The sequence below is a fragment of the Macaca thibetana genome, chromosome 20 (genome assembly GCF_024542745.1).
Source record: "Macaca thibetana thibetana isolate TM-01 chromosome 20, ASM2454274v1, whole genome shotgun sequence".
Taxonomy (NCBI): Eukaryota; Metazoa; Chordata; class Mammalia; order Primates; family Cercopithecidae; genus Macaca; species Macaca thibetana.
In genome coordinates, this window is record NC_065597.1 from 74,497,615 (window position 1) to 74,515,071 (window position 17,457).

The following is a 17,457-nucleotide window of genomic DNA, read 5'->3' on the forward strand; positions in this document are numbered from 1 at the left end:
CATGCCTCAGTTTCCCCACATCAAAGAGGAGATCCCTGACCTCGAGGGTCTCAGGCGGACCCTCCAGCCCGGCCTGTGATTTGGATCTGGGGAGGGGGGTAGGAAAGTCCCGGGCACTGCCCAGGGCCCCTTATCAGCTGGGTCATCAGGCTGGGGCGGCCAGGACGGTTAGGAAGGGCCAGTCCAGGCTGGGCCAGGAGACGGTCCCCATCTGATCTGCCGAGCGAGCACGGGACCTGCTCCCGGATGTGGGGACGGGGACGTCTCAAAGGGTGGCTGTCACGGGAGCCTGAGCTGGTCTCCACAGGGCTGCTGGGCCTGGAAGTATTTCTGTGTCTTTTCTTTCTTTAAAACACACTTCTTATTTCAGAACAGGTTTAGATTTATGGAAAAGTTTCGAAGATAGTATAAAAGTGCTATCCGCGTGGCCCGGGCCCACTTCCCATTCTTCCTCAGGAAAAGGCTCCTTGGACGCAATGAACGAGCCAGCACGATTCGTTATGGTGACTAAAGCCCGGAGCTTACTTGGATTTCCTTACTCCCCTAACCCCCCGTTCCCGTCCCAGGACCTCGCCCCGGATCCTCCTGTCTCCTCCGGCTCCTCTTGGCTGTGACAATTCTCTGGCTTCCCTTGCTTTCGATGACCTTGACCGTTGTGAGGAGGGTGGGTCGGCGATTTTGTCGAGTGCCAGTCAGTGGGGATTTGTCTGACGTTTTTCTCATGCTCAGCCTGAGGTCGTGGGTTTTGGGAGGAAGAGCACAGAGGCGAAGTGCCTTCCTGCCCCTGTCGTGGGGCCGCGTGGAGTCGCGTGGGGTCGGGAGTCATCAACCTGATTCACTGCCGGCTCAGGCATAGCTGGTTCCTCACCGTGCGGAGCCCCCCTATCGGCCTCGGTGCTGCAGTGTTTGGAAGGAAGTGCCCTGAGCAGCCAGGTGGGGGTTGGGGGTTCCGCTGAGCTCCACCTCCGTGAGAGGGGAGGGCTGTGACTTTATTTTGAACTCTGCGTGGAAATTTGTCTCTTCCCCCCACTTAACTAACTAATTTATTGATTTATTTTTGAGGCAGATTCTCGCTCTGTTGCCCAGGCTGGAGTGCAGTAGTGTGATCCCAGCTCACTGCAAGCTCCGCCTCCTGGGTTCACGCCATTTTCCTGCCTCAGACGCCCGACTAGCTGGGACTACAGGTGCCCGCCACCTCGCCCTGGCTAATTTTTTGTATTTTTAGTAGAGACGGGGTTTCACCGTGTTAGCCAGGATGGTCTCGATCTCCTGACCTCGTGATCCACCCCGCCTTGGCCTCCCAAAGTGCTGGGATTACAGGCGTGAGCCACTGCGCCTGGCCTCTTCCCCCCACTGTTTACTTCTTCAACTATTTCTTTAATCAGCATTGACTCATGGATATTTATTTTTTATTTATCTATCTTATTTTATTTCTTTTTTGAGACAGAGTCTCACACTGTTGCCCAGGCTGGAGTGCAGTGGCGCAATCTCAGCTCACTGCAACCTCCACCTTCTGGATTCAAGCAATTCTCCTGCCTCAGCCTCCCAGGTAGCTGGGAATAGAGGCATGAGCCAACATGCCCAGCTAATTTTTGTATTTTTTGTAGAGATGGGGTTTCACCACGTTGGCCAGGCTGGTCTTGAACTCCTGACCTCAGGTGATCCACCCGCCTCAGCCTCCCAAAGTGCTGGGATTACAGGCATGAGCCACTGTGCCCAGCCATAATTCAGTAATATTTTATTTTTATTTTTCTTAGAGACAGGGTCTCGCTCTGTCGCCCAGGCTGGAGTGCAGTGGTGCGATCTTGGCTCACTGCAGCTTCAACCTCTTGGGTGAGAGGATTGCTTGATTCCAGGAGGTCAAGGCTGCAGTGAGCTCTTGACTCACAGCCAAGGCTGGAGTGAGTAAGACTCAGTCAAAAAAAAAAGAAAGAAGAAAGAAAGAAAGAGAGAGAGAGAGAAGAAAGGAAAAAAAAAGAAAGAAAGAAAGAAAGAGAAAGAAAGAAAGAAAAGAGAAAAAAAAGAAGGAAGGAAAAAGAAGGAAGGAGAGAAAGAGAGAAAGAGAAAGGAAGGAAGGAAAGAAGGAAGGAGGGAGTGAGGGAGAGGAGGGAAAGAAGGAAGGGAAAAAGGAAGGAAAGAGAGAGAGAAAGAGGAGGAGGGAGGGAGGGAAGGAGGAAGGGGAAGGAGGGAGGGAGGGAGGGAAGGAGGGAGGGAAGGAAGGAAGGGAGGGAGGGAAGGAAGGAGGGAGGGAGGGAAGGAGGGAGGGAAGGAAGGAGGGAGGGAGAGGAGGAGGGAAGGGGAGGGAGGGAGGGAAGGAGGGAGGGAGGAAGGAAGGAGGGAGGGAGGGAAGGAAGGAGGAGGAAGGAAGGGGAGGGAGGGAGGGAGGGAGGGAGGGAGGAAGGAAGGGAGGGGAGGGAGGGAAGGGGAGGGGAGGAGGGAGGGAGGGAGGGAAGGAAGGAGGGAGGGAGGGAGGAAGGGAAGGAGGGAGGGAAGGGAAGGAAGGGAGGGAGGGAGGGAGGGAGGAAGGAAGGAGGGAGGGAAGGGGGGGAGGGAGGAAGGGGGAGGAGGGAGGGAGGAGGGAGGGAAGGGAAGGAGGGAGGGAAGGAAGGAGGGAGGGAGGGAAGGGAGGGAGGAGGGAGGGAAGGAGGGAGGGAGGGAGGGAGGGAAGGAGGGAGGGGGGAGGGGAGGGAAGGGAGGAAGGAGGGAGGGAGGGAGGAAGGGAGGGAGGAAGGAGGAGGGGGGAGGGAAGGGAGGAAGGAAGGGAGGGAGGGAGGGAAGGAGGAGGGAGGGAGGAAGGGAGGGAGGGAAGGAGGGAGGGAGGGAAGGAGGGAGGGAGGGAAGGAGGGAGGAGGAAGGGGGAAGGAGGGAGGGAAGAAGGAAGGAGGGAGGGGAAGGAGGGAGGAAGGGGAGGGAAGAAGGAAGGGAGGAAGGAGGGAGGAGGGAAGGAGGGAGGGAGGAAGGAAGGGAAGGGAGGGAGGGAGGGAAGGAAGGGAGGGAGGGAAGGAGGGAGGGAAGGAGGAAGGGAGGGAGGGAGGAAGGAGGGAGGGGAAGGGAGGGAGGGAGGGAGGGAAGGAAGGAGGGAGGGAGGGAGGGAGGAGGGAGGGAGGGAAGGGAGGAGGGAGGGAGGGAAGGAGGGAGGGAGGGGAAGGGAGGGAGGGAGGGAAGGAGGGAGGGAAGGAAGGAAGGGAGGGAGGAGGGAAAGGGAGGGAGGAAGGAAGGGAGGGAGGGAGGAGGGAGGGAGGAAGGAGGGAGGGAGGGAGGGAAGGAAGGGGAGGGAGGGAGGAAGGAGGGAGGGAGGGAGGGAGGGAAGGAAGGGAGGGAGGGAGGGAGGGGAGGGAAGGAAGGAGGAGGGAGGGAGGGGGAGGGAGGGAGGGAAGGAAGGAAGGAGGGAGGGAGGGAAGGAAGGAAGGGAGGGAGGGAAGGAAGGAAGGAAGGGAGGGAGGGAGGGAAGGAAGGAAGGGAGGGAGGGAAGGAAGGGAGGGAGGGAGGAGGGAGGGGAAGGGGATGGGAGGGAGGGAGGGAAGGGGAGGGAGGGAGGGAGGGGGAGGGGGAAGGGAGGGAAGGAAGGAGGGAGGGAGGGAAGGAAGGAAGGGAGGGAGGGAGGGAAGGAGGGAGGGAAGGAAGGAAGGGAGGGAGGGAGGGAAGGAGGGGGAGGGAAGGAAGGGGAGGGAGGGGGGGGGAAGGAGGGAGGGAAGGAAGGAAGGAGGGGAGGGAGGGAAGGAGGGAGGGAGGGAGGGAAGGAGAGGGGAAGGAAGGAAGGAGGGAGGGAGGAAGGAGGGGAGGGAGGAAGGAAGGAAGGAGGGAGGGAAGGAGGGAGGGAAGGAAGGAAGGAGGGAGGGAGGGAAGGAGGGAGGGAAGGAAGGAAGGAGGGAGGGAGGGAGGGAGGGAGGGAAGGGGGAGGGAGGGAGGGAGGGAGGGAAGGGAGGGAGGGAAGGGAGGGAGGGAGGGAAGGAGGGAGGAAGGAAGGAAGGGAGGGAGGGAAGGAAGGAAGAAGGGAGGGAGGGAAGGAGGGAGGGAAGGAAGGAAGGAGGGAGGGAAGGAGGGAGGGAGGGAAGGAAGGAAGGGAGGGAGGGAAGGAGGGAGGGAAGGAAGGAAGGGAGGGAGGGAGGGAAGGAGGGAGGGAAGGAGGAAGGGAGGGAGGGAGGGAGGGAAGGAAGGAAGGAGGGAAGGAAGAGGCATTTTCCCGTAGCTCCGCCGTACAGCCAGCAAGCCCTGAGGTAGCTGTGGGCATCCTACTGACATGTAATTCTCAATTGCCAAATCCAAGTCCGTCAAGTCTCCCAATAATGTCCTTGGATCGAAAGGGACCCGTCTGGGATTAGGAGGCACGCTGGGCTCTGGAACGGGTCCTCGGTCTTTCCTCGGGTCCTCTGGCCCTGAGACCCTTGCTCCGCCGTACAGCCGGTCAGATTTGAACATCACTACGGTGTTTCTGTGAGGGCGTGCACGGTCGACTTCTTGAGACCCTGTAACCAGCTTCTCCCCGGGAAGCCGCTCCTTCCCTTAGTGATGACTACGTGTTTCGTGGGGAGACTTCTTGAGACCCTGTAACCAGCCGAGTTCTCATCAGACTCTCTATGTATTCATTTGCTTATTTATAACTGTGTGGATTCATGGTCTCTTGTTTTATTCAATTATTTTAATTTCTTTTTCCCATTTTATAATATGCAAACTCACCCTGATGCGGACACTGGGAGCTCCTGCGAGCTGGCCTCTGTGTTGTCTGACACGTCTCCGACTCTGAACTTTTCCTCCCACAAGATTCTCATGGGCTCCTCTCGTATCCGCCTCTGCGCCAGGCATTCCTCCAGGAAGCCCAGCTCCTGTCGGTGGCAAATGGTATTTAGAGACCACGATCTAGGTGAAGGGGTTGCCCATTGCTCTTGGGTGCCACTGCTCGCAGCCCTTCTCAGGGGACAGAGCCAGGTAACACATGTATGTGTGCACACGTACACTCACACACATGCACATGCATGCACACACTTAATCCATGCACACTCACACACACACTCTCTCACGCATATGCAACGCATGCACACACTTGATCCATGCACATTTACTCATGAATTCATACACATGCACACGTGCGCACACATACATGCACACACATGCACATACTAGATCCATGCACACTCATACATGCACTCACATGCATGCACATGTGTGCACACACACATATACATGCACATATACACACACGAATGCTCACACGCACACACGGACTCATACATTCACACACACATGTATACACACATGTGCATGCACACACATATGCCCACACATGCATGTACTTGGTCGACGCACATATGCACTCACACACACACATGTGTGCACACTCACATGCACATATGCACACACATAAATGTTCACATGCACACACGAACACACATGCACACATTCACACTCACACATGCACACACATACACACGTATGCACACCCTCACATATGCACACTCACACACTGACACACACACACTCCCACGTACACATCTACACGGCCATCTCTATAATGAAAACCATGAGCTCTCACAGTGCCTCAGCTGTGGTTCCACCCCACAGGGCTCACTCTGCATTTCTCCTCTCCCATCGGGCTGCCTTCAGCAGTGGGGAGCTGGTTCCACCCCCAATTCATTGATCTCATCAATCCCCCGTGTGCCCCCCACTCTGGGCCAGTGTGGCTGTGGCGCCCCAGGTCCACCCTGGGACTCGCCCCACGAGAGGCTTTAGGACCGAATCTATCGGAGGGAAAGGGAAGGGGTGGGGCGGAGAAGTGAGCAGAGCTTGACTGTTTAGAAAGCTTCTGGCCGTTTCCGTGGGTGTGTGGTGGGCACTCCCTGAGGCTTTCACGAAAGCCATCTGATGAGCCAGGCTGGGCACGGAGCGTGGGGGTGATGGAGCCCGGAAACCGGACCCCCCACCTGCTAGTCCTTGCCTTCTCTGCCCTCAGGGTGACTCGGGAGGGCCTCCGGTCTGCCAGGTGCATGGTTCCTGAGGGCAGGTTGGTGTCATGAGCTGGGTCAAGAGCTACAGCTTCCCGGACTGGCCAGAGGTCTACACCCTCCTCTCTGCCTGTGTGAGCCGGCCCCAGCATCCGGGGCTCAGGCGCCTCCCCAGGCTCCCCTTCCGGGGGGCTTCTTCCTCCTCCTCCAACTCGTCCTCCTCTTGGCTGTCTCCTGCGTCTGGTGGCTAAGCGATCTCTGGGCCAGCCTCAGTGGCTCTTCCTCCCCCAACCTCTGACCCTTGGCCTCTGACCTGCATGAGCCCCTGCAGCTCCCTCCTCCCAGGGGAGTGGAGGACAATGGCCACAGGCTAGGCCTGGAGGGAGACCCCGCTCCAGGCCTGCACAGCCTGGACTCGCACCCCAGTGCAGCCTCTTCTCCCCGTGGGGAAACTGAGGCAGAGAGGGTGCAGTTACCTGCTAGGGTCACACGCAGGGCCTATTCCAGGGCTGGAAGTTCCCCTCCCCTCCCCGCACCTGCCCTGCCCTCTCCCCGCACCTGCCCTGCCCCCTGCCCGCCCCCGCACCGCCCTCCCACAAACCCCCCGCCCCGGCTTCCTCCCAGCGCCTGCCTCGGCCGCGCCCGGGTTCCGCTTTGCACGGTCAGGGGCCCCCTCTGGTGGAGACTCGGGGAAGTGCAGCGCTCCGGAGGGAGACGTCCGATCGCTGCATAGAAAATCCAGGTTTCACACACCCTGGACTAAGGGACTTAGCGGGGCTGCGAGATACAAAACCAATACACAAAAGTATTATTTTATTTCTAAATGCCAGCCATGAATATTGGAAGATCAACGCGAACATCAATACCCTTTACTACACAATAAAAAAGTCAAACACCAGGAATACATTTAATAGAAGGCACGCAAGATCTCTGCACCAAAAAGGACAAATCTAGCTGGAAGGAAATTTCAAAGCCCTTCGTAGGTGGAGCGACAGGAACACGGGCCATTTTCATCACCCTAGAGTGTTTCCTCACCTCTCGGTCACCTGCCTGAAGGGGCGGGGAGCAGACACCCTAGGGTGATACATCTTGCTTTGGGCCATGGTTACACAGGTGTGGGATCATCACAATTTGTTGAACTGGACATTTCAGGTCTGTGCATTCTGTTTATTTAATTTTCTCTCAATAAAAAATATATCTATACATTCAGTTCCCACTCGGACATACAAAGGGATTGGAAGTCATCAAGTCCATCCTCACAACCACATCGGAAACGCTGGGCAAAATGAAATGCAGCTGAACAGCCATCTGAGAACTGGGCTCACAGGGCAAAGCACTGCTCCCAAACTGGACAGACCGGTGGCTACTCGGGAGGCTGAGGTGGGAGGATCACTTGAGCCTGGGAGGTTGAAGCTTCAGCGAGCTAGGATCGCATCGCTGCACTCCAGCCTGGGCAACAGAGCAAGACCCCGTCTCAAAAAAAAAAAAAATTAAAAATCTCTGCTCTAAAGAAACATTGTTAAGAGAATGAAAAGACAAGCCACAGACTGGGAGAATATCTTTGCAAAACTCGTATCTGATAAAGGATGATTATCCAGAATATACCAAGAACTCTCAAAGTCAACATTAAAGAGAACAAGAAACCCGGCCGGGCGCGTAGTCACGCCTGTCATCCCAGCGCAAGCAACCCGGCCGGGCGCGGTGGCTCACGCCGGTCATCCCAGCACTGTTGGAGGCTGAGGGGGGCGGATCAGATCACGAGGTCGAGGTCAGGAGATAGAGACCAGCCTGGCCAACATGGTGAAACCCTGTCTCTACCAAAAACATAAAAATTAGCTGGGCGTGGTGGCACATGCCTGTAATCCCAGCTGCTCGGGAGGCTGAGGCAGGAGGATCACTTGAACCAGGGAGTTGGAGGTTGTAGTGAGCCAAGATCGTGCCACTGCACTCCAGCCTGGTGACAGAGCAAGACTCCGTCTCTAAATAAATTAAATAAATAAATAAATAAATAAATAAAAGCAATGAGCTATCGAGCCTTGAAAAGACATAGAGGGGCCTTAACTGTGAAAAAAGTGAAAAAAGCCAGTCGGAAAAAGTTAACAGTGTATTATCTATGGTGGATAAATCAAAACTTCAGAGACAATGAAAATATCCATAGTTTCCAGGGGTTGCGGAGGGGTAGAAGCAATGGAGCACGAGATTTTGAGGGCAGTGGATGTATTCTGTATAATACAGTAATGGTGGACACATGACTTGTGCAATTGCCACGTACGACCCTCAGAACACAATGTACAATACACAGAGTAAACCCTCATGTAAACTGTGGGCGTTAGTAATAATGTATCAATATTGTTCATCAGCTGTAACAATGCACCACACTAATGCAAAATGTTCATCACAGAAAACTCTGTGTGTGGGGGGGGCGGGTGTGGGGGTTATACTATCTGTACTATCTGCCTAGTTGTCTGTTAACTTAAAACTGCTCTAAAAAATAAAGTGGGCCAGGCGCGGTGGCTCAAGCCTGTAATCCCAGCACTTTGGGAGGCCGAGACGGGCAGATCACGAGGTCAGGAGATCGAGACCATCCTGGCTAATATGGTGAAACCCCGTCTCTACTAAAAATACAAAAAAAAAAAATAGCCGGGTGAGGTGGTGGGCGCTGTAGCCTGTCTCAAAAAAAAAAAAATAAAATAAAAAAGTCCCAGCTACTCGGGACGGTGGGCTGAGCCAGGAGACTGGCATTGAACCTGGAACGGTGCAGACTTGCAGTGAGCCAAGATGGCGCCACTGCACTCCAGGCTCGGGGGCGACAGGAGCGAGGCTCTGTCTGGAAAAAGTGAGCCAAGATGGCGCCATGCACTCCAGGCTGGGCGACAGAGCGAATAATAATAATAATAATAATAATAATAATAATAATAATAATAAAATAAAAAATAAAGTATATGAATTCCAAACACCATACAACTTCATGTGCAATTTCACCTTGGGACAACCTGCTTTTGGTCTCCCCTGAATCCTTCTGTTACTGTAGCACACATCACACCTGTGTGTATTCCATAAACCACACAATACCTGCACTTGCTTTACTGTTGTTGCTTCAAACTGTCAATTCTCTTTTCAACATTTTTTGAGAGAGAAAACTGTCTTACACAGTCACAGCTGTTTCCATTTCTAGAGCTTGCCTTCCCTTAGTTTAGGTTTAGATTTTCATCTCTTATCTTCTTTCTGCAGAATTTCCTTTCACATTTCTTTTTTTCCTTTCTTTTTTTTTTTTTTTTTTTTTTTTTGAGGCAGAGTCTCGCTCTGTCCCCCAGGCTGGAGTGCAGTGGCGCAATCTCTGCTCACTGCAAGCTCTGCCTCCCAGGTTCACGCCATTCTCCTGCCTCAGCCTCCCAAGTAGCTGGGACTACAGGTGCCCGCCACCATGCCCGGCTAGTTTTTTGCATTTTCAGTAGAGATGGGGTTTGACCGTGTTAGCCCGGATGGTCTTGATCTCCTGACCTTGTGATCCGCCCACCTCAGCCTCCCAAAGTGCTAGGATTACAGGTGTCAGCCACCATGCCTGGCCATGACTGATTTTTTTATTGGAGGGTCAACCTTTTTCATGCCTACTTTTTTTTTTTTTTCTTTTTTAAGACAGAGCCTCGCTTTGTTGCCAGACTGGAGTGCAGTGGCAAAATCTCGGCTCACTGCAACCTCTGACTCCCTGGTTCAAGCGATTCTCCTGCCTCAGTCTCCCGATTAGCTGGGATTACAGGCACGTGCCACCATGCCTGGCTAATTTTTATGTTTGTAGTAGAGACGGGGTTTCACCATGTGGGCCAGGATGGTCTCGATCTCCTGACCTCATGATCTGCCCACCTCGGCCTCCCAAAGTGCTGGGATTACAGGCGTGAGCCACCGCGCCTGGGCGCCTGCTTGTTTTTGAGTAGCCCCCACGTCTCGTGAATACTCTCTGGAGTGTTTTGTTGCGTGCTGGATTGTGTTATATTCCTTGACATCATTTTGGGATGTGTTCTCACAGGCAGTTAAGTTACTTGAAATCATTTGGATCCGTCTGCAGTTTGCTTTTCAGCTTTGTGAGGGTGGGTCCAGAGAAGCCTTCGGTTTTGGGAAAATTTTCTCCCCTAGTACCCTTCGATACCTTTCTGAGGACTCTCCAATGCCTGCCTCTGACAAGGTTTCTACACTCGGCCGGTGGGGACACATGGTATTCCCAGCTCTGCGGGCACTCCCGGACTCCTCTGCCCACCTTCTCTGGTGGTTCTTGTTTCTGACGTGACTTCTGCATGTCTCTGCATCTCCGGCACTGGGCCAAGGACTCCGGGGGACCCCCCTGCAGATGCCTCCGAGCATCTGTACCGTTCTCTCCTCTCCAGTTTTCTGTCTCATGAGTCCTTGCTGCCTGGGCCTCTCCACATGCCAGTGTCCGTCTCCCCAGCCCACAAGCTCCTGGGGCTGAGTTTCCCGTTGCTGCACTGAGTCCTGACATGTCACTGTTGTCTAACCCAGCTCCCCACCCTTCTCTTGGGGACATTGCCCCGTGTGGCCTCTTTCCCAATGTCTGTCAATGGCCTGGGAGCCAGCCCTGCAGCACCCCAGGTGAGGGGCCGGGATCGGGGCAGGGTGCCCAGGACTCGCCCTGATGGGCCCAGGGTTAGCCAGTCAAAGCACTCGCATCCCCACGCTGCTGATTGGTCCGCCTCCCAAGCCTGACCCTATCGGGGCGTTCCTAGGAGGAGGGACCAGAGCCCCTGACGCGGGGGTGCCAGAGCCCTCTGCACACCCCAGCCCTGGTGTCCCGTGTGTCCCTGAGTTCCCCCAGCCACAGTCCCGTGTGTCCCGGGTTCCCCCAGCCCTAGGGTCCCGAGTCTCTTCTTCACTGTCAACCCTGGTGTCTCCCGTGTCCCTGCACCACCCTCGTCCCTGGTGTCCCCCATCACCCCATCCCCTCACTTCCTGGGCTCCTGAGGGTCCCATCTTGTGGGCCTCGTTCATGGAACCAGGACGGGGCAGGTGGAGGCCTCTGGGGAGTTTGTCCAGAGAATGGATGAGGAGCAGGGTCGTGAGCAGGAGCGGTCTGGGCCACCCCTGCCTGTGCCCTGGGGATGCTGCCTGGAAGGAGTTCAGGTGGATATGGCCTCGGTGTGCAGCGTCAGCCCCAAACCAGGCTGGTCCCAGGCAGGGTGGGGGCAGGGGGAGCCCTGGAGTGGCCCTGTGTTGGCAGTCGGGGGACAGGTAGGGGGTCCTGGGGCTCAGAAGGGGAGGAGGTGGGCTGGAGGCCTCAGTGACCAGCAGGCCCAGGGGAGTTGGGAGGTGGGGTGGACAGACCTGCAGGGACAGTGTCAGTGCTGGATGGACGGAGAGCACAGGTAGCTGGGACCGGGGGTGAGACCATGGGGAGCTGGGTCTGGGCTGGAGGTGAGTACACAGAGAGCTGCGGCTGGGGCTGGAGTGAGTTCGTGGGGAGCTGGGCTGGGGCTGGGGTGAGTCCGTGGGGAGCTGCGCTGGGGCTGGGGTGAGTCCGTGGGGAGCCAGGCTGGGTCTCCTGGGGTGAGTTTGTGGGGAGCTGGGCTGGGACTGGGGGTGAGACCATGGGGAGCTTGGCTGGGGCTTAGGGTGAGTCCGTGGGGAGCCAGGCTGGGTCTCCTGGGGTGAGTCCGTGGGGAGCTGGGCTGGGACTGGGGGTGAGACCATGGGGAGCTTGGCTGGGGCTTAGGGTGAGTCCGTGGGGAGCCAGGCTGGGTCTCCTGGGGTGAGTCCGTGAAGAGCTGGGCTGGGTCTCCTGGGGTCACACCCCACTCCCGTCTGTTCCTCCCTCTGCAGATGAAGCTCAGATCCCATGACAATAAGGCACCTGCAGACCAGGGAACCTGCACGGACAGCCCCAGAGGTGGACATTGAGGACTTACAGGAGGACTTGGGTCTCATACCGAGGGTGGAGAGCAGGGCCCCTTCCTGGCTGAGGACACTCCGTGCTGTCCCCTCTCAAGGCTGTTTCCTCATCTGACAAGGAGATCTCTTGTGAGCCCCCCACCAAGTGAGTCGAGGAGGGCTGGCCCCACCCCTGTGGATTCGGAGTCCGTAGGAGAGATGACACCTGTCATGTTCCCACCTCATGGGCACCTTCCCGTCTCTTGGAGGGTGGCCCATGGTCATGAGTTCCCCATCCCGTGTCCCTCTTGGGGAAACAGGTTTCCGGGCAACTGGTCTCGTAGCATGGGGCAGCCAGGCCGCCTGGGTGCAGCTGTGCCTGAAGGCCTCCTGGCACCGGGACAGGGCAGCTGATCCCACCAGCGGGAAGGTGGTGCGTTCCGGTGCTGGGATCCACCAGCTGACAGGCGGAGCTGCGAGCCTCCAGTGCTCAGCCCTCGGCGGGGCCTGCCTGGCAGCCCCACACACAGAGGGCATCAGGGTGGCGGGGGCACGTGTTACATGGGGGCCCTGGGTCTGAGTCACCCACTTCCTCTGTATCTGGATGGGAGGGCGCAGCGCCCCTCCTCCACACCGTCCTGATCTGGAAGGATAAATGGGGAGGGGAAAGCCTGCTGGGTAGAAGGAACAGCGAGCGGCCAGGGTAAGTCCCCACTCTCAGACACCCTGACATCAGCATCGCCTGGAGCAGAGTGGCCCAGCCTCAGACTCAGAGCACCAAGACCCAGGCCCCCCGTCCCAGCTCCATTCTTCACCCCATAATCTGCAGCCTCCAGCCCTGCCCTGTGAGCCCCGGCCAGGCCCACGATGCCCCTCCTTGCTCCCCAGATGCTGAACCTGCTGCTGCTGGCGCTGCCCGTCCTGGTGAGCCCGGCCCACGCGGCCCCTGGTGAGTCCCAGCCGGGGTCCACCCTGCCCCTCACCACATTCCACAGGCCAGGGCCTGGGTGGGTTCTGGGGAGGCCGGGCTGGCCCCCACACAGGGAAGGGCTGGGCCCAGGCGGGGGCTGCTTCCTGGTCCTGAACTGGTTCCTGCCCCAGCCCCAGGCCAGGCCCTGCAGCGAGCGGGCATCGTCGGGGGGAAGGAGGCCCCCAGGAGCAAGTGGCCCTGGCAGGTGAGCCTGAGACTCCACGACCAGTACTGGATGCACTTCTGTGGGGGCTCCCTCATCCACCCCCAGTGGGTGCTGACCGCGGCACACTGCGTGGGACCGTGAGTCTCCCGGGGCCTGGTGGGGTGGGCGAGGGCCGGATGTGTGCCCTGGCTCCCGGGTGCTCCTGGAGGCTGCCCAGGGCCCTGAATGGGAGCCTCCGCTGGCCAGGGACGTCAAGGATCTGGCCGACCTCAGGGTGCAGCTGCGAGAGCAGCACCTCTACTACCAGGACCAGCTGCTGCCGGTCAGCAGGATCATCGTGCACCCGCAGTTCTACGCTGTCCAGATCGGGGCGGACATTGCCCTGCTGCAGCTGGAGGAGCCCGTGAACATCTCCAGCCACGTCCACACGGTCACCCTGCCCCCTGCCTCAGAGACTTTCCCCCCGGGGACGCCGTGCTGGGTCACCGGCTGGGGTGACGTGAACAATGATGGTGGGGCTGGGGACAGTGGGAAGTGGGTGCTGGGTCTTAGCCACGGCCCAGCCCCTGGGCTCCCTCTGGCTCCGGGTGGCGGTTGCCGGGCCCCCTCCTGAGTCTGCACCCTCTTCCCCACCCGCAGTGCCCCTCCCACCGCCATTTCCCCTGAAGCAGGTGAAGGTCCCCATAATGGAAAACCACATTTGTGATGCGAAATACCACTCTGGCCTCTACACGGGAGATGACGTTCGCATCATCCGCGACGACATGCTGTGTGCCGGGAACAGCCGGAGGGACACCTGCCAGGTGGGCTCTGCGTGCTCCCCGCCCCGCACCACAGCCCCCACGCCTGGGCCTGGCCGGCGAGCACTGACCCCTGCCCTTCGCAGGGTGACTCCGGAGGGCCCCTGGTCTGCAAGGTGAATGGCACCTGGCTGCAGGCTGGCGTGGTCAGCTGGGACGAGGGCTGTGCCCGGCCCTACCGGCCCGGAATCTACACTCGCATCACCTACTACTTGGACTGGATCCACCGCTACGTCCCCGAGAAGCCCTGAGCCAGGCCTGTGTCACCCGGGTCAGCGGAGGGCCAGCCCCTCCTGTCCAAACCACCACTGCTTCCGACCCAGGTGGCGACTGCCCCCCACACCTTCCCTGCCCCGTCCCGAGTGCCCCTTCCTGTCCTGAGCCCCCTGCTCTGTCCCGAGTCCCTTCCCCTGTCCTGAGGACCCTTCCCCATCCTGAGCCCCCTCCCCTGTCCTGAGCCTGACCCCTGCACCGGGCCCTCCGGCCCTCCCCTGCCCAGCTAGCTGGTGGTGGGTGCTAATCCTTCTGAGCGCTGGACCTCATTAAAGTGCATGAAAATCACTGGTGTGGGTTGCTGTTTCTGGTTGTGGATGTCACTGGGGGAGGAGGCGTCCAGGTGTGCTGGGGACAGCTGCCGGAGCTGCAGGTTCCCGGCCCCCAAGGCACAGCCATTCACTGTGGGATGGGGTCTCCTGGGCAGCCCTGGTCCCTGGGGATGGCTTCTCCCCACACAACGCACCCAGCATTCAGGTCACACAGAGCCACTCCGGCAATTTAAAGATGATTGTAAAGGACAGCCCGGTCCCCACAACGGTCAAGAGAGAGCATGGTCACTGGGAGCCCTGGGGCTGCCCATCACAAGCCCCTACCCCGCGCTTCTCACGAGGTCTTCTCCCTGCCCCTCTGTCCAACGCTTTCACTTTGCCCAGCTGTTTGCTCTGAGACAGGATCTCACTCAGCCTGCACTTCTGTCATCCAGGCTGAAGCGCAGTGGTGTGATCAGGGTGCACTGCAGCCTTGAACTCCTGGGCTCAAGCGATCCTCCCATCTTGGCCTCCCGTGCAGCTGCGATTACAGACGTCCGCCACCATGCCCGGCTGATTTTTGTTATTTTCAGGAGAGATGGGGTTTCACCATGTTGGCCAGGCTGGTCTCGAACTCCGGATCTCAAAGTGATCCGCCTGCCTCGGCCTCCCAAAGTGCCGGGATGACAGGCGTGAGCCACCGCACCCGGCCTGAGTTTCACATTTTCAAATTCATTTTGAGGTCTTTCTCTACATCAGTACGTGAGCCCTTGGCGTCTGGCGAGTGTTGCATTTTATCCCAGGCTCTTGTTTGCGTTTTATATTTGAACATGATTATACTCATAAATGAAATGTGGGGCTAGGCTATTCTGGTTGAAAAATCTCTAAGAAACCATTCACTCTTTCCTTCCAGCTGTCAGATGCAGAGATGTGCATTCAGTCGGCCGGATCTCTGCAAATGACCTCTGTCCTCGAAAGGGGTGGACTCGACTCCCAGTGCCCTGTTCAGTCCCACGTGACCTCTGTCTCTGCAGCCCCTGGAGGGCGGGGACAGAGGGGCACCAGGAGCCCATCCCTCGGCTCCTGTCCTGCAGGCCCAGCGTCTTGTTTATGAAGATGGATCTGGAACTCCAGCCCTCCTTCCTCCCTCTGGCCCATCCCACCTTCTAGGGATCACAGGGACAGCACGGGGTGACTCCCAGTGAGCACTGAGCCCCTAGAAGCACTTCCGCACGCCCAGCGACGGTTTTGCGGGGTGGGAGTCGGAGGCATGAGACCCTGAAGGGAAGCAACAAGGACCCGGGGTTTCCGGTGTAAGGGAAGGTGGACAGCAGGGGCCGGCCACTAGGTGGAGGAGGCGGGGCAGGCTCCAGTCCCAGAGCTTCCCAAATTAGATCCAAGATTCCTGGGAAGCTCACCGAAGCTCAGCCCAGTGACACTGGCGGAAGTGAGCGTCAGCTTCAACAGGAAGGGTCTCTCAGGACGCGGCAGGCAGGCCATTGGCCACGGCTGCAGCCACCTGCGTTTTGACTGGGACGGGGTGACCTGCTCCAAGATCACCCATGTGGCTGCTGGCAGGAGGTCCTGGTTCCCTGTCCCCGGGGGTGTGAGGGGGAGGGCGAGTGGGGGGTCCAGGGTTCCTACTGAGGGGACAGCGCCCAGGTGGCCAGGTTACTGTAGACAGAAGCAACCCCAGGTCTCCCAGGGTCCTGGGTTACAGGAGACCCCACCATGCTGGAGGCCACTGCCAGGGCCAGGCCCCCTCCCTGTTCCTCAGTTGGCTCTCCTGTCTGACGGGGGGGGGGAAAGGCACCACATCACAGGAATGTGGGGCTCACGGGATGGTGTGTGGAGCTTCCTTCTCCCCAGCAGGCCTGGAATCTGGGTGGTGTGGCACACACTGCTGGGAGTGGCGTGCTGGGGCACAAGCAGAGACACGGGGTCCCCAGTGCTGCAGGTGAATTGAGTTGGGACAGGTGAGGGCCCCGAAGTCTCCGCCTGTGGGGACCTGGGGACAGCCCTCGAGGTCAGGACTAGAGGACCTGGTTCCATGAAGACCCTGGCCCCTCAGGCTCCTCCCCACTGGATGACATCACCCTGGGTAGGGGTGCCCTGGGCCACGGACTGGTGGCTCAGACTCTGCTCCCTTGTGTGGGATGGGACTGTCCTGCCTCCCCCAAGGCAACCCCTCCAGGTGTGCCGCTGCCATCAGGTGTGCGGCCGCCGTAAGGGAGGAGGGTGCCCGGTCGTGGGTGCGCTGCTGGCCCCGCACGCGAAGGGAGAGGCTGGTGTTGTCCTTATTCGTCACCAGGAAAAACACTGAGCCTACAGTTCAGAGCCTTGGCTGCCCCCCTCGCTGGCGTGCAGGAGGCCAAGTCTGTGCCCAGGAGGCCACACCCTGGTGGGTGGTCAGGCGATTTCACCCCCGTGCCTCAGTTCCCCACATCAAAGACGGGATCCCCGACCTCGAGGGTCTCAGGCGGACCCTCCAGCCCGGCCTGTGATTTGGATCTGGGGAGGGGGGCAGGAAAGTCCCGGGCACTGCCCAGGGCCCCTTATCAGCTGGGTCATCAGGCTGGGGCGGCCAGGACGGTTAGGAAGGGCCAGTCCAGGCTGGGCAGCGAAACGGCGCCCATCTGATCTGCCGAGCGAGCACGGGACCTGCTGCCCGATGTGGGGACAGGGACTTCTCAGAGGGTGGTTGTCACGAGGGCCTGAGCTGTCTCCATGGGGCTGCTGGGCGTTGATTGGGACCCTCCTGAGGAACCCCGAGGCCTGGGCTCCCAGAGGATGAAGCAGAGGCGGCCAGTGTGCCCTGAGGGAACCAGGGAAGGCTTCTTGGAGGGGGCGGCACTGATAGGGACACTTACCTCTCCCTCAGCCCTGGCCCCGGAGCAGACATAGGGTGAGAAGTGGTGCTTGCTTTCTGTCCTTCACCACTGTGCCCTTGGGCCTTGCCGGCCACTTGGTGCCAGGGCTGTGGCATCCACATGGGATAAATGGAGGTGACGACCCTTCTTAGGAGATGTGCAGAAGGAACAGGTGGGGCCGTCTGTGGAGCTCCCGCCTCCTCCATCCTCCCGCCCTGCCTGACAGCAGGTGTGTGGCCACCCCTATCCCCCACGCCCAGCAGGTCCAAGGGTCAGGCGGGCCCTCCTTCTTCTCCCTACAGTGGGCAGACACC

General features: G+C 58.5%; 2 protein-coding genes across 3 annotated transcripts in view; one reads left to right on the top strand and one right to left on the bottom strand.

Moving 5' to 3' along the window:
• Positions 1-17,457, bottom strand: part of UBE2I (ubiquitin conjugating enzyme E2 I) — a 395,011-nt gene that overhangs the window by 97,703 nt on the left and 279,851 nt on the right. The window lies entirely within an intron of this gene.
• LOC126944864 (tryptase beta-2) lies at positions 12,506-14,310 on the top strand. 2 transcript variants are annotated; one of them, XM_050774738.1, is made up of 6 exons: positions 12,506-12,516; positions 12,702-12,762; positions 12,915-13,086; positions 13,196-13,461; positions 13,589-13,752; positions 13,836-14,310. In XM_050774738.1, exons 2-6 carry the CDS (start codon positions 12,702-12,704, stop codon positions 13,998-14,000), a joined length of 828 nt encoding a protein of 275 aa, XP_050630695.1. In that variant the 5' UTR covers positions 12,506-12,516; the 3' UTR covers positions 14,001-14,310. The 2 variants fall into 2 exon arrangements, with proteins under 2 accessions (XP_050630695.1, XP_050630694.1); XM_050774737.1 differs by having other exon boundaries at positions 12,515-12,762.